Raw genomic sequence first — 24,547 nt, forward strand, 5'->3', positions numbered from 1 at the left:
AAAATTATTATTACATTAATTGCTAACTTATTAATTTTCAAACAGTATACGTATACTTTAAATGATGAGTATTAATCAGAAAATTCCAAGAATACTCTATTAACGTTCAATCTTATTCACTTTTACAGCAAAAGCTTATACTGACGATTGAACGTAGATATTATTATGTGCTTACAATCATTCATGTGGTAACCATGGATACTATTGTAATACGCATGCGAGTTTATTCGAAAATAGTATCCATATAACTAATATTACTAGTACATATATAATAATTACATATAGATTTTTATATCATCTAATTTTTTTATTTACAAATTATAGATTTTTGCTTTAATTTTAATTTATTTAACATTAAAACTTTTAAATAATTAATTTAATCTATCATTAATAAGAATTAAAATATAAAATATATATATATATATATATATATATACTTGAAAAAAATAATTGTAAATATTTTACTGATGCTATTAATCATAATTATTTAATCGAAAAATCTATACGCTTGTTGTTTCGTGAATAAATACATAAAAAAGACATTCCATTGTTTAAAAAATAACAATGAATCAGGACGAAATAATAAAATATACTTTAATCTATGATCATTTGAAATTATTAAAATTTTTATTTTACTGATTTATTTGTATTTTTTCATTAAATAATTAGCTTTATTATTAATTTTAAACTCAATACCTATAAGTGTATCTATGCATATTTATTAAATTTAATTATGAAACTAGTTTAATCAAATGATTTTGTTTATATATAATACAAATTTTAACTTAAAAATATATGCATTAGAAAAAAAAAAATGCCTAACAGAATGAGAATTAAAAATTCTCATTATTTAAAAATATTCATTATGGTTTAATGATAATTTTAAAATACAAAGTATAGCATGATAACTTCTATTCATATCTCTTAGGATTATGATTTTTTTTTTTATAGAATCTGTAAGTTTTATCGAATATAACCAATATTTATACGTCTACATGATTGAATATTTATACTGCGTATTTATTACTGATAAAATAATACCGTATTTACATGTATTATTTAATAAATATTTTTAAGTAATCATCTCATATCTATTAGTATTAATCTTATAATTTAGTATAGTAGTATAATCTTATAATAAGAATTAAGTTAACTCTCTGTAGAACGTTATTCATTTCATTTGGGATCTATCAAATTTTCTGCACAGCCATGATAAAAAATAATATACAAACTTGCAAAAGATAATTAGGCCATCAGCCACGTGTTTGCTACCTCTACCTTCTGCTTAGTTGGCAATTTTTCCTATGGTTTGAATCAACCTACTTTTTTTTTCCTTGATATGTAATATACTATTAACAATACCGATAAATAAATCGATTATTATTATGAGTTAACTTACCGACTCAAAATATAACGCCTAGTTTCATCCTAGCTTTATCTTATTCAGGATAGTTATATTATAATATCACTATTTTATTTTTAGAGTAAATATTAATTAAAATGAATTAACAGTGATACTTGATATCGTATGAGTTATATTACTTTTACATGAGTTAAATGATTATCGTAAAAAGTTATAATGAAGGAAAGATATAAACGATTAATTGGATGAAAAAATAAATTTATTGAAAACTTTATTGTTTTAAATATTTCATTTCAATCATAAGAGTAATCATGCAGACAGAAAAAATTAGTGGTGCAAGACATATATCATTCGAGTTTTATGAACTGTATGAAAATATTTTTTTAAATTACATTATTATATGTTTTAGCAATTTTTACCTCAAAAAATCCGTTTTGCCCCGCACTCTCCTAGATTAAAAATATAATTTGTGTAATTGATGACAGTGCCAATTGATTTAAATCTCATTACAATATAGATACACGTATATTTTAATGGATAAATGTATTTACTTGTATTTATCTACGATTCTGATGGTAAATATATAGTTTGAAATGACCTAAATGTTTTTTTTCAAGTTTGTACACTACTTTTTATTATGCCTGTACGGAAAGTTCAATAGACCTTAAATAGAAGGAAAAATTTCACTCAGGTGAAATGGAAATAAACTTTTCAATCACTCAAAAATTTTTTACCAGGAGAGATAAAAACAAATTATTCCTAAAAAAATAAAATTATATTTATCACTCTCTATAGCTGGTATGACTAATAAATATTTTTTATTTATCACTTGCTGCATATTGATTGAAAATGCCACAGCAGATAATTGAAAGTCTACTGCCCCGTTCTAAATCATGCAAATGAGTACTCAATATTCTTTTGCTGGTTTTATTAATTATTTAAAAACTGCTACATCATACGTACATATTAAACTGATTAAGGGTGATTCATTAGATTGTTCTGTTATAATTGAAAAATCGATGTAATATTATAAATATGTTATGGTAATTGTGACTTTCACTACTACAATTATCTTTATGAAATATTAAGAAGCTCTATTTTAAATTTAAAAATCTTTCATAACCAATCAATTAAAAACTAGACTATTCAAAAAAAAAAATGTTATTAAAAAATTTAATTATTTAATAGCCATCGGGATGCAGGAGCTGCTATCTTATTCAAACCCCGAGAAAAAATAAAATAGATCTACACAAATCCACATTTTTTTTGCCATTTTTTGGATCTAATTTAATGTAGGTCTATTTTATTTTTTCCCAGGACGTATTTTATAAACCCACAGCCTTATTTTTATCATAATATGATTTTTTTAACATGATTTTACTCAATTGATTTGAATCTAATTAAAATCTTGTTAAAGTCTATCACTTCATCTAATATTTATTATTATTGAAGACATGAATGAGCTTATTAGTTAAACATATATGTAATTCTTGGAATAGGTTTATATTATTGAAAATTAACATACGATATCAGAAATATTCGACTTTTTTTCTAATTCTATCACTTGATTAAAGAAGCATTCTACTGTACAGTAATTAACTTGAAACTTCTAATTTTTGCAGACATCTTAAACATTTTACATCAGATCCTGACGATGCATGGCTCTATTTGACTCTTGATTCCTTTTTCTTTCCGAATTGTAAAATCGTGATAACTTGTGGTGCTTTTATGAAATAGGAAGCCACTTCTCCAAATAAGATCAATCAGTATCCAAAAATCATTGCGCCTTTAAAAATCGACAAGATAAAAACCTCTGCAATACAATTAAAAGTGTAAATACTACACGTGCTGATAATTAAAAAAAATTTTTTTGTCAAACTCTCATTTAGATCAGACACATTTAAATATTTTACGAGCCAAGTTTTCATAAAATCATAGTAAAAGAGAATGATGTATATATTTGTGCATAAATAGCTTTAAAGATTTTAACTATTGAGCATTATTGCTTAATAGATAATTTAATAATAAAAATAAATACAACAAATCAAAATGTTACAAATATGTAATAGTTTTAAATAAATTTATTTACCTAATTTAGTTTTGTTTATGAAAAAATTTTTAATTAAACAATCATCCAATTTTAATGAAATTTCTTTTAAAATCATCATTTTTACGGCAGATTTATAAAAAAGGTATGAAAAATATCTCACTAAAAGATTTCATATGGTTTTAAGATTTTGAATGGTCTCATAAATGCACTTCTTTGAATATAATTGTTCATAACTTTTCTGGAGCCATAAAAACGACGAGATTGCGATAGTATAAAATTATCCAAATAATAGATAATTTTTATATGTTTACTTATCTATTTTTTTATTATATTTTTACATCCTAATTTTATTCTAAAAGCTAAGAAACTGTTTTATAAATCGTTATTGTCGCATATTCACAAATTTTATTTGATCGACATTATATATATATATATATATATTATGATTATTTAGATATTTATAAATATACATAAAAATGTGAAATGTTTTTTTTTTGCTCTCTGTTGACAAAATAGACTTTATAAGCTTCATAGTGTACATTTAATATTACAGCCCTATTACGTTTTTGCCTATGATAAACTGTACACTTACATGATAAGACTCGCTAAATTTGACCCATTCATGTACAATAGATTGCAAACAATTTAATAATATTTTACGACTTATTAATAGACAAAAATCGTTTTTCTTTTTATTTATTTATTTAATAATTTTTATTTTTTTTATGTCAATAGTAATATTTTTAAAAATGCAAAAGGGAATGCATTCATGAATTTAATTTACTTTTTGCATTATACATAAACCCGATTAAAATAAAAGTTTCTATTCCAAGCGAGACAAATTCATATCGCTCCTTATTGATGAAGTAAGGAACGAAAATCATTGAGTCATGTTTCAAATACTTTTTATTTATAATAATTGCATTATATACTTAACCTTTGAATATAAGAGTCAAAATTTATTGAATATTTCATTATTTCTTTTCAAACTATTGTAAATTAAACTAAAATGATAATTTTAATAAATTATATTACTTATATTGAATTATTCAAATGAATGAAATTATGGATAGTTTAATTTCGTATTTATTCATCTAACTCATCCATTCTATTTCGAACGGCCATCTCAACAACTTCTAGACTCGGAAAATCTAATTCTTTCACTAGGCACAAAACGGCTGATAATATGTTGGAATTCTGAAACAAAAAAAATTTTGGAAAAAATATGAATTAACAAGTAATAAAATTAATTTATAAATCTGATAAATATAGAAATTAATACATACTCTTGTTACAGGTCTTCTGTTATAATGAAAATGACATTTATCTTTTTCTAAATGCCTCATACATCTCGACATATCTCTTTCTCTGTGATCTTCCTAAAAATGAATAGGACGTAACAATTTAAATAATTAAAATAATTATACTAATCAACAATATTCATATCATACACTATCAGACAAGATATTTTGAACTATATCAAACAATAAAGTAAGATCAAGAAAAGAAATTAAAAAGTAGCTAATAAATCAAAGTATTATAATTTAATGATTTTTAATGGCACCGAGAAGAAATGTACTCATAACATTGTAAATGAATTATCATAACGAACCTTTTCACTATTCTGATAAGACGATGACCGTCGTGGTTGAGGAGGATAATATGACTCTTCATTATCTATATGATTATGAGATTTATCTTCATATTCATAACTATTTCGATCAGAAAATCGCTTCTCATCTTGGTATTCAATTGTAGAGTAGGCTGACCTTGGTGGAGATTGTAGCTGTTGATATCGTTGATTAGGCTGACAACTCATACGTTCATATTCCCGACTGTTCCGGCTTTCTTTAGGATTCGTACCATAATGTCGTACATATACAGGTACAAATACCGGTTTGTTATTTTCATGTTCCTAAATGTTTTAATAATAAATGAATATACATATAAATATAATTTACGACTAGATTGTTAAAACAATAAAGCATTGAAATGCAGATAAAAAGTCAAATAATAAATTTTTTATCGAGCATTATAATTTTTATTTTATTTATATTATAAGAACTAAAATGAAAAGAATATGTAACCAGTGGATTAAATACAAAATTATATTCTTAAAGTTTAATTATAATCACGGAAATTACTTCTAATATATTATCAAATATTAAAAAAAATTATTATATAATAAAAAAATAGATAAATACTTAATGTTTTCAATATACCTTTAATATAATAGACCTATTAATTAGTGAATTATCTCCATTTATGTGTGGAATATTTTTTATTCCATTATCTTTTGTTAAATTTTGAGCTTGTCCATTTTGGAACTATTATGTAAGCACCCAAGTCCATCGTTAAGGCATTAAAAAAGTTATATGAAAATTACGAATATTTTTAGACAATTAGCTTCTAATAGAATGTATATTCCAGCACACTTTCTTAATTACAGATATACATTTGCATGTACATAAATTATATATGACTTATATAGTATACTCACTTCATAACTGAGGTGGTTGTCATGAGAATGCTGATGCGTTAATTTAACATTATGATTTGCATTTCGACGATCTACGTCATGATATTCTTGATTGACTTTTTGATAATCATCGTAACTCCTCTGAAAAACATTATTCTTCATGTTAACTCAATATTTAGTATTTCTTTCCTTTTAAAACAACAAATGTAACTTGTATTACCTGATCACTAGAAGAGCTAGAACTACGGTTTTGTTCAGGTTCAGCATCTTCTGGAATTTCAGCTACATCCTATGCATATTTATAACAAGAGTATATTATTTGTCTATGAAAAAGATAATATAATAAAGTCATATGAAATTAAATTTGTTGTTATGAAAAACATATTATAATGTAATAGAAATTGCGAAAGATTTCATATACCACCTCTGAACTAGCCAACATAGACTGAACTGAAGATCCATTTATTTCAAGAGGATTATACAGAGTTTTTCCATTTGATAATGCAAAATTTGCTTCCTCAGCATCTACAAATGAACCATCCAATTTTTCTAAATTTGGTAAAGCTTTGATTACCGTTAAACGATACCTTTAATTTAGAAAAAAACGATATTATTAATTCTTTATCAACTTCATTATATTTAAATAGAAAAGTATATAAATAAGTAGAAAATTATATAGATAGAAAAATTTGACTTACTCCTTCTGTTCAGCACAAGGATTTTCTGCAAGCCATAAATGACGAAGATTTGGCAAGTTTTGAAGATAACATATTTCATTTAAATCAGTTATATTATTTTTTCTTACAAAAAGCTCTTTAAGATTTAAACAAAACTGGAAATCCGCTAAACTGCTTATTTTATTGACACTGAAATCAAATATTCCGATTAACTAAATATAAATATTAATAAAGCAATTTCATTAATTTACAAAGGTGTAGCAATCATCACGTTTCTATATTTTTCATTAACTGAAGAAAGTAAAAGGGAAAGTTTATCATGGTATAATTCAAGAAAAGTTATTGAATTTTTGTATTTAAAAAATAAAATAATTTTATTTAACTTACCTCAATGATAAAACCTCAACTTTTTTTAATTCTCGTAGGATACTAACATCTGTTAATTCAGAACCCCTAAAAAAATTAACATTTGTAATCAATATTGTTATAAAATTATTTTATCTGTAGTACACATTTAATAAGAATTATAAATAAATCATATCTAATCCATTATGTCTACAAATTTTCAATGACAATTAATAGTTTACATAGTAATGATTTATTTACAAGTACAATTTGGTTAAAGTGTGTTTATTTATTTTTGTAAGTACATACATAAAAACTTACCAACAATTTAATTTTTTGACTTCTGTCAAATCAGATGTTCGTGATCGTGCTATGACCATTTCTTCAGTTAATTTTACCATTTTAGATGAATGTTTTTTTAACAAATGGCTAAACACGTATAATTCTTTTTATATGTAAATTATAAAAAAAATATTAGTTAATTAAGTATAAAAACTTTAACCATATTGAAAAATGTATTTTTTTGTAGGTTACAGTATATGGATTGTGATTTTAACATTTTCTGACAATCGAATACCAGATTAATTTGATGTTTGTATTAATTGTTTACGTAAAGTAATCGTACTTTGCAACACCATAACGGTCATCTTCCTACACTTCAACTTTTACATAAATACAAATGGAAATAGACCGTGATCAAGGTGTGAGAGTGGGGAACGTGACTTTCGTTCCCATTTATATGGTACCCTGTCGGATTTGCTTGCGTACTAAATGCTACTTCGTTGAGGAAGATACTCCGGATAATACATGTAAAAATTAAATTATTTACCACGTATTTGAATTTCCAATATCTATCTAAATTTTAAAATGAATTCTATTATTAATATAAATGATATAATCAAATCCCTTACTCCAAAAATGTGTAATTTTCTATCTAATATTATATTTTTTTCACTCAAGTAGAGTTTCACTAAATGTTCATCATGTTATTTTACTTTCCAGTAAAAAAGTTTTTAGATGATAAACTATATCTCGTCGGTAAACTAGAAAAAAACCTTGAGTTAGTTTAAAAGTCTTTCAATAGGTGGCAGTAATAGTGCCATTTTTGTGGCGGCTCCGAAGGTTTGGGCGCCAAATTTAAAAATTTCGAGTACACTCGGCTTCATTACTTAACATACACATACATAAATTACCCGTCAAAATGCGGGGCACCATCAGTACGGAAGCCCAAAAGGGCCATCGTATTTTATACTATAGATGTCACTATCTGAAACTTTTCATCATACATAGTATATTGTTATTTTCTACTCCAATCAACATACATACTATGTTGTTTTCTATCCAAATAACGCGGGAAGCTGGCATTACTTATATTACATTCAAATTCAATTGAGTAAATTGTAACTAAAATACTTTTTTTATTCTTAGTTACATAAAAATATACGGTAAGTATAAAATAATTTTAAAAATATCAGTGCTCTGCAGTGGTCTGGGTGCGATCCGAAAGGTCCACACGACCAACTTTCGAGTGGAAAAAATAAAAAAAAAACCCCTCGAATGAAACCCGTTTCCATTTTTTATAACAAATGGAATTGTTATAAACGGATAAAATATGTTTCCATTCATGTCATACGGTTGGTAACTTTTTTTTAGTAAAAGAAAGAATTATGCGTTAAAAGTACTCATATGTATATCATGGATCCCTATTTTGTTTGTTTATAACAATTTAAAACTTATTATTTAAATATTACTATGATCAATAATCACTTGTTAGTCACAATGTTCAATTGTTATGAACACAATTCCATATTATTGACAATTATTATTGACTATTATAGCGTCTTTAATGCTGTTTTCTCAATCCTGACACGAGTTTAAAATTCTTTCATTGCTGATTTTGTTTTTCAAAATTTCTTTTTTTCGATGAAATATTGTCACCATATTTTTATACAAGTATTCTAATAATTTAATATTCATATTTTTTTAAAGATTTTGAAATTTTGTCTAAAAAATGGTATAATTCATAAATTGCACATACATACATACGTACATACGCACACACGCACATACATACATACAGACGTCCACTGGAAAACGATTGTATTCGACTCTGGGGACCTTAAAACGTGGAGATATGTCAAAATTCGGGATTCGCAAAATCGGACCCATTACTATAACTTCCCACTGGGAAGTTAAAAATTCTTTATTTTTCTAAATTACGTTTATTTCGAGACATTCCGTAATTATTAACCATATAATTATAAAAACAAAAGTTAATGCAATAAACCAATATTTTTACAGAATCGTTATTGAATATTGAATAATTTCAACGTAAGTTTAATTATAAAATACCATCAAGAAGGATATAAATATCAAGAGATAATTAATATTTTATTTCATCGTCATAATATTATGATCTCGCTTCGTCATTTAAAAAGAATTTTGAAAAGACAGAATTTAAAACGTCACAAAATTGTTAAATCACCTTTAAAAAACATTATTGAAGCTGTCATAACAGAATTGGAAGAAAGTGGATCTTGCTTAGGATATAAAAGTCTATGGCGAAGATTGCAAACAATTTATGGTTTGTCTGTGAAGCGCCAAACTGTTTGGAAAATTTTAAAAATTGCTGATCCAAAAGGAATAGAATGTAGAGCAAGGCATCGTTTACGACGAAAAAAATACAAAATCCCTGGACCAAATTTTTTGTGGCATATCGATGGTTACGATAAATTAAAACCGTTTGATTCTGCAATTCATGGTTGCATCGATAGATTTTCGCGGAAAGTATTATGGCTGGAAGTAGCTAGCTCCAATAACAAACCTGAATTTATCGCTCATTATTATTTAAGTACAGTAAAAACAATAGGTTTTTATCCACTTTATTACGTACTGATAAAGGTACTGAAAATGTTTTAATTGAATCCTTATAAATAAGTTTAAGGATGAATCATAGTAATAAATTATCAGGATATAAAAGTTATATTAAAGGAAGAAGTACTTCTAATCAAAGAATTGAGTCTTATTGATCTCAACTACGAAAATCATGTATTGATTTTTGGATTTCATTGTTTAAAGACATGAGAGACATGAATATTTATAATGATCTAAATCCAATACACGTAGAATGTCTAAGATACTGTTTTGGAGCATTAATAAAAAAAGATTTAGAAATTGCTAAAGAAGAGTGGAATCGACACGTAATTCGTAAACAAAAAAATACTGAATTGCTTCATGGGCGGGCCGAATTATTTATTTTACTGTCCTGAAAAATTTAATTCAAAAAATTATGGAAATAGAGTAAATGATCAGAATATAAATAGTTGTTTAAACAATTTTTCTTTAAAACCTCATATTTATAATCCTATGTTCAATGAATTACGTTTATTTTTATTACCTGATGCAACTCATCCCACAACTGTTGAAAAGGCTATTCGTTTGTATGTGAATTTGATAAACTGTATCAATAAATTTAATAGTCACCATTGTGATTAATTGATGAGACAATTTATTCAAATATACATTACTATACAAAATAAAATATAAACATAATAAATCTCTTTGATGGATGTACAATAATGAATCTTGAAAAATTCATTTCGTTATTTGTTGTAAAAATAAATATTAAATAACATGGAGTATGAATCAACTATGATAAATAAATTATAAATTTAAATACTATGAACTCATTTATTTTAAAAATAAATTATTACATTTTTTGAAATTAACATTTCTTCAATGTTTGATTTCTAGCTTTCAAATTTTTGGATGAGTGTTACAAAATGTAAAATAATACAATATTAAATTAAATAATAAAATATTACACTTTCGTGGAATCATTTAACCACAACTAAATAATTTTTAAATTGTTTCGTTCTTTATTAACATTTAATAATAATAAAAAAAAAATTATAGCCACAGTTTTTTTAGTGCATTTAATAAAGGTTTTTTATATTAACGAATAAATCAAGGGCGCTAATAATTTTTTAAATACAAATTTAAAAAGTTCATGGAATACTATAAAATAATATAAATATCTATAAAATGGCAAACTTTCTAACGCATTCGAACTGTGTCTTTCATATCAACAAATATATGCACTTTTTTGAAGAAAACATTAATTTTTCAATGTTTATTTTTAACTAAAACTTACAATCTCTTTGGTAAGTATTTGTTATAAAATGCAATATAGCAATTATACAATCTCATATTTAAATATCACTTTTGTTGTATTTATTTAAACAAAATAGAAGGCACGACTATGGTTTCCGTGGCGCCACGATATGATAATGAATTTCGATAGAACAGTCCAAAATAAGACGAAAATGAAGTATAAAATTTTTTCATATCTCACTTAGTTTTCGAGATATTGATACTTTAAATTTTGCGTTTATATGGGCTTATACATGGACATAATTTTGAACTACAGAATTAAAGGGTTCTCTCGAATAGAATATCTTTTTTATCACTTTTCAATTAACAAATAGTAAAATTATAATCAGACTTTTCAGCAAATTTAACACACACTTTTCACATTAACAAGTAAATTAACAGTGTTTTTATTCTTTTAAATATTTATATCAATATTTGTAATCAAAATATTCACAAAAACTTGAAAAGTTTATAGAATTGTGGATCTTTAAACGCTTTTTAACTGCATCTCTCTTATTAACTGTATGCATCCCCATACATATTTATATTAACATTGCATATTGCTCAATGAGTTTAGACAGTAGTGGCCTTTCACAGAAATTATAATTAAAACATTGTTCAATAGTTAATTGTATATCGTTTGGAATATTTTGCAAATTAGGTGTTTTTCGTTGAAGAAGCAAGTTTTTCAAAATAACACCAGGATTATCACCTGAAATATTCCAAACTGGAAATTCATTATAAACTTCAACAATAGTACAGGCAATTGCCCATATATCACTATAAATTGTAGCTTCTGAAGTTTGTAAAAGAATTTCCGGAGCCATGAACAATGGTGTTCCTTTCAAGTGACCAGAAATATTCCCAAAAGTACTCCTCATTGCTGTTGACATTGTATTGAATTTGCAAAGTCCCAAATCACTTAATTTTATCAGAAAATTTTGCCTGTTTGTAAAGAATGTTGTTCAATGTTCTACATTGTTTTTATTGGTTCTAGTTATTCTCCAGAATGCATAGGGTATGTGGAACCATGTAAGACATACGTAAAACATGGTCGTGTAAGATGTCAATCATGTGCAAAGTTGAAGAAGATTATATCTGATAGAGAGTGGAAAAAAAATCAAAAAATTATTAATTTGTTGAAGAGAAAACAAATGAAGAATAAGCAATTACGATCGAAAAATCGACAGAATAAAACTCTCATGGCAAAGGTAGATAAAAATACGTTTTTTTTTTCTATTGACATAAAAATTAGTGAAACATGAATTAATATTGTTTTCTTGCAGAAATGACATGAATGAATACTAAATGAAGAGAAAACAGTGAAATTTTGAAAATATTCGCTTGAATAAATTGAGAAAACTCATGTCTTTACAAACTATGTTTTAGTTTTATTCCAATATTTAATAAATAAACATTATAGTACAGCTTATTATCGTCATACTTAAATTTTGAAACATAAAATATTATTCATAAAAAAAAGACCACCTGATGCAAGAAATTACTTCCAACAATTAACAATTCATTCACTTTTTGTCAGCGAAAGTAATATAATTTTTAACTATAATATTAATAACAATTTTTTCCGTACATATTACAATGTAGGTCCAAACTTTGAAGCAACAAATCCGTGACTCCAAAAAAAAATGTGGCGAAATAGCAGAGAATATTTTTAAGGAAAAAATTGCAAAATTGCCTGAAAATCAAAAAGAGGCATTAGAAGCTATTTTCGAGATGGCCAAATGCAAGAAAGGAGGCATGCGTTACACAAAAAAGTGGGTGTACAAATGCATTCTCATGCGCATAAGAGGACCTGCTCTCTATAATCATTTTCGAAAATACGAAATTCTTCCACTTTGTAACGAAGTTACATTTTTAAGGCCGATATTATAGAAAATCAATTGGTCTGATGAATCGATAATCAGTAAAATCATTTTATCGACCCATGAGAAATAGCGCGAAATTTAAATTATCGGCGAAGCCTATTAATACCATGTATTAGAGAGAGAGGGTCATAAGAAACGTAATAGATCTGAGAGAGAGAGATATTGTGATGATCTTGTTGCCATGACGACTTCCCCACGCAACTCACCACAATAGTGGTGGGGGATAGCAAAGAGGGCGGAGCCAAACAGTATAAAAGGGCTGAATTGTGCGGAGATCGTCACTTCACCTGTCTCCGAGGTACTAGACCAACGAGACCGACGAGAGTAGTAGCTCACGTCGTACAATACAGAGTTGTGGCTCTGGCTAAAGGGTTGTAGCCTTTTAGTTGCCCCGGAGAGTAGAAGCTTTCCGAAAATAGGAATTGGAGGGTTGAAGCCTTCCAGCCAAGAGTTGGTGCTCTTGGTTTTAGCTAGCGATCGAGAGTTGGAGCTCACGATCTTGAACCGTGTAGGAGTCGAAGCTCCTCGCCGACGAGTTGTAGCTCGTCAGCTATTCAGGCAAGGTTGTAGCCTTCCCTCGAAGAGTTGCTAGCTCTTCGAGTATCCCGGACGAGTTGTAGCTCGTCCTTACTTAGATAGGGTTCCAGAATTAGAAGGTGAAGAGTCGTAGCTCACACCTATACCCCCTAGAAGAGTTGGAGCTCTTCGTCGACGAGTTGAAGCTCGTCGATTATTCAGGCAAGGTTGTAGCCTTCCCTCGAAGAGTTGCTAGCTCTTCGAATATCCCGGTCTGGGTTGTAGCCCGACCAACGAGAGATTAGGCCACGGGGTAGACACTTCTGGGTGGGATTTTGAGATAGCAACTCTCTCTCTCGAGTATAACGGCACCTAAGTGAAAGTTTACTTTGTAAAACTGTACAATTGGAAATCTAGAATAGAATACATATATGTTGTAAATAGTTTATATAATAAAGTTGAAATTGGATTTTAATTTGTGTCTAGAGAATTTACTTTGTAACGCATCCGCCATAGAATCCTGGGCCATGGAATTTAGATGAATTGTTAAATTGGGGCGGGAATTTTCTTGGGGACTCGCTTTGAGAAAATTTAGGTGTTACAACTTCCTCATAAAGACACCTTGAATCGATATATCAGAAAAATGGGCAGCTCTTATGGATTTAAACAAGCGCCTTTCGATGTTATGTTAGAAAAATCAAAAGTTATGGATCCTGCTGCACGACGGGGTAAGCAAGAAATATACTTATTTCAATACTATGATAACATTCACAGCAATTATTATTTCAGGTGTGTTGCTATTAGATGAAATAAAATTGGCTCGCAGAATTTCATTTAATGCAAGTGAAGGAATATTTCACGGCTTTGTAGATCTCGGTGATCACACTCCGGAACACCAAATGGATGAAAGCGGTGATCACGGATTAGTAATAATGTTCCAACCGTTTCAGGGAAGATGGGTACAACCGTTAGCATGTTTTCTAAGTTTGGGATGTGCCAACAGTAAAACCCGAGAATGCTTGGTATTAGAAGCATTAATTCTTATTGAAAAAAACGGATTTTATGTGGACGGAATCGTAACTGATGGAGCAACATGGAATCGCGGTATGTGGAAAAGATTCGGAATTTCCACAACAAACATATTGTGCGAGCATCCATGCGATGGAACTCGAAAGTTATGGTTCATATCCGATTTTCTACATTTGCTGAAAAATTTTCGAAATGCAATAATAGATATCGAAGTATTATGGGTAAGTTTCAGCCTAATATAGTTTTCGATAAAAAAAACATACATTTATTAAATTCCACTCATAACCAAAAAAATTACAGACACCTGATGGCGAGGTCAAAAGACGACATTGGCAAGCTGTGTTCGATATCGAAAATGAGGAACCACATCATTTAAAAGTTGCTCATAAGCTTACATCCACCGTCTTAAAACCTCAGTCGTACCAGAAAATGAACGTACCCTTGGCATTTGAGGTAAAGTGTTAAAGATAATGTTAACGTACTATTTTCATAATATTAAAAACTCAAAACATAACATTTTTTTCCAGTACTTTTCCGAACGTGTATCAGCGGCCATGCAGTTGTATGAAAAAGATGAGAAGAAAAATGCTGATTTAAAAGACTGTTTACCCTCGGTCGTTTTTATCAATCGCCTCAATCGAATTATCAAATTGATGATGATAAGAGTTGGAAATAGGGGCTTAAAATTGCATTCTGAGGACCATGAAGTAAGTCATAATAATGAATTGGCAAAAAAATAAAGATCAACCATGTAGACTACCATCGACTTGCTCCAATTTTTTCAGTTCATTCAGGAATTTCTTGAGTATTTAACAATGTGGGAGGAAAAGTGTAAAAGAAATAACTGCAAATACATCACGCAGAGTACCCATTACGGACTTATGGTATCGCTGAAAGCAACATTAGAATTACTCGAATTCTTGACGAATAGTTGTAAATATGAGTATCTAATGACATCCCGACTCAACCAAGACGCATTGGAGGTAAGATAACTTCAGAAGAGAATTATATCACTTATCAATAATTGTAGCGATTTTTCAGCTTATCCAGAGAAGTCTGTGGTGCTAATGACCATCCTGATGCTGTCATGTTCGGCACAATGTTTCATCTATTGAGCACATATAGTTTATTGAAGCCACCCCGAGGTAGTAATGTTGGCGGTGAAGAAACATTATCAACTCTCATGAAAGGAATGGTAGTTGATAATGTAATTCCCATCAACAATCAGAAAAAAATGGATGAAATAATGAACTCAATAGTTAAAAAAATTGAACTTGAAGATGACAACGATACCGCAGAGGAACTTTTTGATAATAGTGTGGAACAAAATATCATAGAATACATGGCAGGGTATATTGCAAAGAAGGCGACTAAGTGGACACAATGTGAACAATGTTTACAAAGTGTAATATCCAAAAACCCTTCACTTAATGAAAAGACGAAACTAATAGAAGTAATGACGGAAGGAAAATTGACATACCCGACATTACAACTAGTTAAACTCATCGAAAATATTGAGTTTATAATAATTAAATTTTTAAAAAATAATAAAATCAAACAGGATAGCTTCTTCAAGTTAGTGCTCAGAGACGAAGGCTTCACAGCACAACATCGAATAGGATGTGATGGGCATGTATACGACTTCAACAGAAAAATTGTAAAATTTTATACAATTTCTCGAAGTCACTTCATTACTCGCGTCGTAAATGCCGAGAAACATGAAGAGCAGAAAGAAAAAACGAGAAAATCACGCAAAGAAGCAAAACTCTAAGGTATGTACATAATATTTAATAGAAAGTACGACTAAAGAAGCACAGAACATAGCCGTCTATTTATCTTTGAATTTTCATACAGATAAAATCGCTGAAGCCATCAATGGAAAGACAACAACTGGAAAAAGAGGCAAAAAAAGGAAGAGATAACAAGGTAATCTAATCTCATTCAATACATTATAATAACCATGAAACAGTTTAAGATAAACATATAATATAAAATTAGTGTCTTTACTCTAGGAAACAGAAGAAAATTGGATACATCAAACGAACATAATTTATGATTACCGAAAACACTACTGATAAGCCCTAAAACTAACAATCACACATCCTACTAAAACAAGGTCTTCTAAGACATTTTGACTTTGAAGATTAACAATTCCTAATCTCCATCCTCTTCCTGGTGAGAAAAGCCTACCACCTTCACGTGGTTCTCGCTGAGCGATGTGTTTTGAGAAAATGCACATTGGCCAAGAGTAGGCAAAACCTCTTGAAAAATTAAAAGTAATCAGAAAATTTCCATCTTTTTTTTTATTTATATTAATAAGAGTCAAATAACTGTTTGACATGTACTTTATGAATGATCAATAAATTTTTCAATGAGGGCGTCTTATGTTTATGAACATAAATATGTACAAACAATCTCGAGTCTTCTGTCAACCCCCTAAAAAATTGAAAGTAGTACGAAAATTTTAATTTCCTGTATTGCTCGACATTAAATTCCTTCGACGTATTACTGCTGTTTCTTAGTACGTTTTGTACATTTTTCTTTTTTATGTAATTTCTCTCATGCAATCTATAAAGATTTATACGTTATGTCGTTTCCAGGAACGAAAAACACAGACCTCTTCCTTTCTTGGCAGTCTGGCCCCAACTGATGTGGGCGGATCTACCGCTGTAGTTCTCTAATTTCCTTATCCCTCTCTCTTTTGCTATTCTCCCACTTGCTTTTAATTTTTTGACGCTTCTTGACATCAGCGCTACCCGTAGAATTTAGGAGAACTATCCACCAACTCTACTTTTAGTACCAAAATCCTATCCCTGAGCTCGGCCTCCTTGTTATATTCTCCATGCTTTCTGACTTCAGCCCAGCCTTAATGCCTGGTCTATCAAAAACTTTGATACCATCCGAGCAATTATCGATGGAGTAGTTTTTTTTTTCAAACAGAGATTCAACATCTAAATTAATTTAGAAAGTTCATGATTAAATACTCTTTTAGATAGTTCCTACAACAATAGACTATCCCTGACTGAAGAAGTAAGTTTAAATTATTGTTATTATTATTTAAATTTATTCTGAATGTCAAAAAAAAATCAATTTATAGGATAAAAATTAATAATTTAGAAATAATTATAAATATTGTATTCCAGATGATTTTCTCCGGAAATTAGTTTGAAAAAATTCCGATAGGTGACAGCATTATGCTCGCAGATGACCTGAGTCATCCATATTGAAAAAATACTCAATCCGTATCCAGAACTGATGGTGCCCTGCATTTTAGCGAGTAATTTGTATATGTGTGTGTACAAGTAATACATGTTGTGATGTAAATGTAGTGTGTCTCACTACAATGCCCTACACTTTGATGACTATTGCAATAATATTAATAAATATGATGATACTCATTGAACATTAATCAATGTAATACCTGAAAATAACTTAAAATACATATATTCATCCATTATTATTATTTCTATTAGGTATAAATTTCAACAAGCGAGCTCAATTCCAAGTCTACGGATCGAAGCATGTAGTTTAAGATGAATAATAAACATGAAGATATAAACATGTAGATATGATTGGAAATATGCTGGCTTTGTGATTTAAGTACCAGACTTTTATTTTTCCGAGCAGGGTTCAATCCCGATCTCGGCCAATAGTAAAATTGAATGTAATTATAATTTTAATAAGCCAAAATTGATTCTTTATAAGAATTTAAGTTTTTTTTTATAATCCTTTTAATTAATGAACGCTGAGGGAGAAGACATTCGAACAGGGCCATAAACCCTTTTTTAGTACAGTTATATAAATGTAGTTTTTTTTCAAAAATAATTTAAAAATATTTAGCAGCAATTTAAACAATTTGCGGAGAGTTCCGGCACTTCACCGGCAAACTCTACCCCCACTCTTTGTGTCCAAGCCTGCAGCTTATAATTTACAAGCATAAATAAATTGCATAGATGAATTGTTTAATTTTTGATTCTGCACATTTTGAGCCCAAAATCGGGCTGATCGGTGCATTTTAACCAAAATGAGAACGATGTAAATAATTCATTATTAATGAAAATAATGAAAAAATTAATAAAAAAAAAAATTTTCTCTGAAAATGTAGTTTAATATCTCATTTTTCGAAATAAATCGCCACAAAGTGATATTTGTAGCGTTAAGTATTTTTTATTAATTTTCTCAGACGCGACTGAAGCTTTTGTCAATAGTGAAGTTTCAGTCGCGAATAACTTTTTATTTATCATAGATATGAAAAAAAGTGTTCAGTACTTTTTTTATTAAAATTAAATTCTGGACAACTTTTATGCAAAAAATTTTTTCGTATCTATGATAGAAATCGAGCAATTCGCGATAGGGGACGGTTTTTCGCGATTTACTCCTCCCTATGCGTGCCAAACATTTTTGACCTAGACTATCGTGTTCCTTACGAAATTTCTGATCTAGTCATCTATAAATCATCACTTTGGTCACAGCAAACCAAAATTATTCCATTTCCCTCATTTGACTGGACCAAAAAGAATTGTTACCCTGATAGCTCTGTGGTCAAAGAGTTGGACTTCTATTTTGCCAGGCAGGGTTCGATCCTAGTCATAGTAAATTTTCTTTTTCCTTTTTTTCGTTTAAGTAACTTTATATATTTATATATTTCATTTAAATATTCTTCCAATTAATTACGAAAAAAAACTTGTTTTTCTGAAAATAAGCTGAGGGTGAGGAGCGAGTTACTATGAATTCTCTTTTTTAGAAAATGTTGTCTCTTAAAGACTATAGGAATTGATTTTGAACTCATATAAACAACCAATTACTACATTTATGTAAAATTTTAATGAAAAAAAATTGGCTATGACTGGGATCGAACCCTAATCGGTAAAATGAAAGCCTGGTGTTCTACCACACAGCTATATAACACATTATCTCTGACATCATGTTTATGTTTATAAGTTGTATAATGCAGGCTTGAGTACGAAAGGTGGGGATCGAGCTTGCCCGCGAAGTGCCGGAACTAACTGTCGAACCTGCTTCAGGCTTGGTAACAGAGGGTGGAGGATGTGCTAGCTCGTCAACTGTTCGAAATCGCAGTCTACTCTGAAAAGAAATGAAAAGATAGATAGATATATTCTGTGCTCTGTCTTGTTCGGAACAGATTATTCTGAAATTATCATTTTTCGAACGATTTTCCTGTTACCTACTTAATTTCAATTGATATCGAACTTCGGCCTTTCGTCCCACAACGCGAGGGCGTAAAGACATCTATAGTATAAAATACAGTACCGGACATAAATGCTGTGTGATTTTCTATAAGACGGTATAGGAAATCACATGTATAATCTTTAAAAAATTAAACAGCATTTATGTCCGGTACTGTACGATGGCCCTTTCGGGCTTCCGTACAAAAGTGGGGGCGTGACATGGCGCGAATAACAAGCAGTTACTCTTGATAAGATAATTGAAAGATGTTTTTAGAAAGAATAAGGAGTGCGTTGTGTTGTTGTTGATTTGGTGTTTACAAAGAAAAGACATTTTGATCAGAAATTTGTATACAATTTCAAGTATGGTTAAATTAAGTTATTTTTCTTAAATTCTAACTTTGTTATAACAGTAGTTAAGAACAAAGTTGTGTTTTAAGGGAAATTAGAAAAAAACAAAAATGGATAAAAAAGGACCGTTTAGGACAGAGTATGCGCTGTGTCTAGAGTGACCATATACGGAAAACACGGGAACACGGAAATGACTACACGGGGAAATATGACCGTTTTTTAACTGCCCCTACACGAAAACACGGGTGTCCATGTATTTTCTTCAACTGCGTACCCGTGTATCCGTGAACCCGTGGCTAATAGATTTCCGTTAAAAACATCTTTTTCAACCGTGTATCCGTGGACTTGTAAAAATTAAAAAAATATTTCTTATTATTATCAACCGATATGAAACAAAACACTTTGCATAACGAAAAGAAAATGACCATATTATGTTAAACGGTTTATTTTAGGCTTACAATGAAATAAAATCATGAACATATATTGTTATAAATCCAAATATATTTTCCCGCTAATATTAGATAAATTTAAGAATCATCAAGTTTGACGAAGCTTGTTACAGCGAAGTCCGGGTGGTGACAATCATTAGTTAAGGTGTATTTATTGAAATGATGAAATTTAAACAATGGTAACTTATTTCTTGAAACTTTTTATTGTCATATTGTAATCTGAGAATTCATCAATTGCGGGTTTGGACTTTCAGTATAAGCATAAAATATTAATATAAGAGAAACAGCATATTGTGCATGTCATTATGATGTTAATTTGATACAAACGGCATAATTTTTATCAGATTGAATATAAATATGATAAACTATTACATGCTTTTATTACAATGATCCAAAAGAACAGAATCAGTCAATGTAGTTCATCGCTGTGTTTTAAAACTTTTGGGCAGTGTATCTGACGGCTGTCGATTTTTTGGAGCAGGATTTTCAATGTTAGCTTCAACACTAACATCTATAGAGTAATACAAGTGATACATTTTTATCATCGAAGGTACAAGTCAGCGTCAGCACAGTAATCCCATTGTCATTTATAATATCGAATTTTGTAATAGGAAGTAATGGTAAAGCTTGTAAAACTAGTTCTGCTTTGCCACTATTTAACATTTTAAATGCCATATTCAATATCAATTTGCGTATTGTTGTATTCCTAATGACTTGACGATATTTTATTTATTTATATTCGTTTATTGTCACGTAAATAGGTACACGATATTACAGAATATTTGTTGTATGAGCGATTTAGAAGATCTGAGTAGTTCAGATGATAGATTCTAAGTAAGTCTCTGGATATTGAAGGAAGGAGCTTTATTTAAAGGGCTGACCCGAAGATCCAGGAGAGGGGTTGAAATCTAGCTTGTAGGGTTAAAGGAAGTGTTTTTATGTAAGAGAAAGTTGGAGAAATCGGGATGAGTCCAAGGTTCATATTTTAGAAATCAGGGATGATATAAAAAAGGGTTTTCGGTGAAGGACTTGGAATGCATATAAAAACTAGGTTTTCCCTGTAGAGAAATCTTAACTTTCTAAAACTATAAAACTAATGTTTCTTTAAAACTATAAGTATATAGGTAAGGTATATAACACCTCCCTTTTTTAGTATGGACACGGTAGTGTTCAATACTCTTGAAATTAGTTTTTTAACATAATAATAATTTTTATATGAAGTAATAAAAAGAGTTTAAATTTTAAAGTGGAGTAGTGCTTCTTCGACGGAGTTGGTGTTGATGTGGTTCATTTTCTTCGGTAAACTCTGGAATGTTCGGGAGTGGTGACTTGCTTCTTGGTGATGTGGTTGGTTGTTCGTAGATTACAATGTCTCTGGAAGTTGCTGCGTGTTCTTGCCTTAAGTCTGAGTCGAAGTTGCAATTGATAAAATTTTTGATTGTCGGAGATAGTATTTCGCCGTTTGGTGGACTTCTGGTGAAACAACAGATTCTTTTTAAACAATTCAGAAATCCACAGCAGCGACAGCAATTGATGAGGATGATGATGAATACGATGGCACTCAGTGCACTTAATAGTATGGTGTACCAACTGGTATGGGATAGTATGGAAGGTTGGTTGAGTCTTGCAGTGATGATTTCGTCGAATTCATTGAGTTTCTTGTTGGCAACTTTTAAATCAGTAAGGTCGATATTGGTGAGTCTCACTGGTTGTAAATTTTCTGGAGGATTTATTGTTGATTCATAGAGAGGAATGCAGTAGTCGTCTTCGATTATTCTTGGAGATGGTACGATATATGTGATATTTTTATTCGCATAGTCATTAGATTCTAATACGAATAAATCGGTGTAGCCTTTACAGTGACTTTGAAGATGGAGGATTCCAGTTTGATGGAGAATAACGTCTTCTATTTTGTCATTCTCATAGCAGACAATGGTTAAGGTTGAAGGTTTTTGAAGAATATAGATCCAGCGGTTGTGACCAATGTATGTCCAGGTCTCGATGTTGGCTCTTATAGTTCTAGTGGAGCATTCTTGAGGTATTTGGTGAAGACGAAGAGATAGCAGTTGAAGTTCGCAGTTAGAGGAGTCCACAGCTTTCAGAGTGTGCACGTTGAAGCAAATGTACTTTCCCTCAGCGTATTCGTGACAATCTGACAAATCTTGCAAAAAGGTGTGTTGGGTTTTGGAAATAGAAATTAGGAGATGTGGGTTGAATGTAAGAGAAAATAGAGGAATTATCATGTTGAATTGGTGTTGGGATTAGTTGATAAAGATCGTAGATGTTTTTATTTACTAGAGGTAATTTTAAGGCAAAGATAATACTATTTTCGTGAAAGATTAAATCTACTCTAATTAAATAATATAAAGTAAGAATGTTAGTGGGGTTTGGTTCGACGATTAAATCGTAGCTACCTTTATATTTTTTCAATTCATCTAATAACATTTCGGGGGTAATAATTAAAGGTGATAATATATTATGTTTGCTAAAGTTGATAGCTTCGATCGTTTGGCTGAATTCTCTATTGGCTTTATTTGAAAGAGCAGAAAGGGTGGTGAGGTGTTCATTTAGAGAAGTTTCAAATATGAGTTTGTGAAGATAATCATCAGTATTCTTCATGAAATCATTGAGTTTTTCGACGTTTTCGTTCATTGTAATCTCTTGGTTTTTCAATGAGTTTAATGAGCTATTAAAATTTTTAATTGTGCTAGAAATTATCTGTACTTGAGCTTTGAGAAGGGTTTGTGTTTGAGTATTATCATTTAGAAGAGCGTTTATGCTGTCTGTATAAAATTTTGCGTTATCGGCGTCTGGTGTACCGAATAACCAGTTCAGGGCATATGATACACCATTGATTAATCCACGTCGATCTCTTGAGGGTTTGGTTTTGATCATTTGCTTAAGGATTGCGTGTTTTAGGTTCACATTGCTTATCTCATTTTCAATTATTATTAGAGTTTTATTACAATGATAAAAGAGAGGAGTATGTTCAACTGGTTTGCTAGTGATTTTATTACAAATGTTTTTGGATTTGTCGAAATTATTCAGTAAGACAGTTCTAAGGTTAGTTAGATGAGTAAAATTGAGGTGAGTTAGTAATGTTAATTTTGAGCTCGAGAGTCTAACAGTTCCTTTCTTGTTGAAGAATATACCACTAGATTGAGTTAGAGGTTCATTTTTATAAAATTGATCTGTTAGGGGAATTAGGGGTAGAAGGAATAGCAAGATTGTAAGATTCATTAGATCCATCTGAAAAATAGTGTTTGAGAATATTAGTGTGGTATCTAATTATTTTCTTTCCTACTTGAATATCAACAGTTTTGTTTGGATATACTTTAATAATTTTATAGGGTCCTTTAAAGTTGCTAGATAATTTTTTTGAAAGTCCTACTTTTGTTTGGTTTTGGTAAATACATACGAAGTCATTTTCTTTGAAGGTTTTGGGATTTGTATGCTGATCATGATTCAGTTTGCTTTTTTCTTTGGAAGATATTATATTATCTCGGGCTATCTTAAATGATGAGTTTAATTTATATTGTAATGATCTAACGTAATCATTATAGGTATAGTGAAACTTGGGATCTTGAGTGATTGAAGATGGTAGATAAGCTTTATGACCAAAAAGTAATTCGTAGGGAGAGAAATTAGAAGACTTGTGTATTGATGTATTGTAACTAAACATTGCGAATGGAAGATATTCATCCCAATTACTTTGATCCTTTTTGATATAATGTTTGAGATAATCCTTTAGTGTTAAGTGTGATCGTTCCAATGCACCGTTAGTTTGAGGATGGTAGGGAGTAGTGGTAAGATGTTTAGTCTTAAATATATTACTAAGTTCTTTAATTAATTTAGATGTGAAGTCAGTGCCTTGATCAGTCAAAAAGGTTTTTGGAATGCCGAAATTTGTAAATATTGTCGTTAAGGTTTTTGCAACTGTTCCAGCCTCGTGATTATGAGTGGCATAGGCGAAGGAGTATTTTGTGAGATCATCTTGCGCAGTTATTATAAATTTATTTCCAGCTTCTGTAAGTGGTAGAGGTCCGACTACATCAATAGCTAAT

At 29.8% G+C, this 24,547-nt stretch overlaps 1 protein-coding gene across 2 annotated transcripts; it reads right to left on the reverse strand.

The window, feature by feature from the left end:
- Positions 1-4,301: 4,301 nt before the first annotated feature.
- LOC118070173 (protein tilB homolog) lies at positions 4,302-7,812 on the reverse strand. 2 transcript variants are annotated; one of them, XM_035088607.1, is made up of 10 exons: positions 7,236-7,812; positions 6,957-7,022; positions 6,591-6,758; positions 6,317-6,479; positions 6,113-6,181; positions 5,914-6,033; positions 5,636-5,740; positions 5,026-5,328; positions 4,700-4,792; positions 4,302-4,610 (listed from the first exon to the last, which is right to left on the reverse strand). In XM_035088607.1, exons 1-10 carry the CDS (start codon positions 7,313-7,315, stop codon positions 4,500-4,502), a joined length of 1,278 nt encoding a protein of 425 aa, XP_034944498.1. In that variant the 5' UTR covers positions 7,316-7,812; the 3' UTR covers positions 4,302-4,499. The 2 variants fall into 2 exon arrangements, with proteins under 2 accessions (XP_034944498.1, XP_034944499.1); XM_035088608.1 differs by lacking the exon at positions 5,636-5,740.
- Between the last annotated feature and the right edge of the window lie 16,735 nt (positions 7,813-24,547).

The sequence above is a fragment of the Chelonus insularis genome, unplaced genomic scaffold (assembly GCF_013357705.1).
Source record: "Chelonus insularis isolate UGA/USDA-ARS -01 unplaced genomic scaffold, ASM1335770v1 contig_555_pilon, whole genome shotgun sequence".
In the NCBI taxonomy this organism is placed as follows: domain Eukaryota; kingdom Metazoa; phylum Arthropoda; class Insecta; order Hymenoptera; family Braconidae; genus Chelonus; species Chelonus insularis.

What these genes read in the sequence shown, in the direction of transcription:
- LOC118070173 (XM_035088607.1), bottom strand. Translation starts at nt 7,315, where the DNA reads ATGGTAAAATTAACTGAAGAAATGGTCATAGCACGATCACGAACATCT. An exon ending in CTTATCAGAATAGTGAAAAG is followed by an intron (nt 4,793 to 5,025) that starts GTTCGTTATGAT and finishes ATTCATTTTTAG; the next exon opens with GAAGATCACAGAGAAAGAGA. An exon ending in ACAGAAGACCTGTAACAAGA is followed by an intron (nt 4,611 to 4,699) that starts GTATGTATTAAT and finishes TTTTTGTTTCAG; the next exon opens with AATTCCAACATATTATCAGC.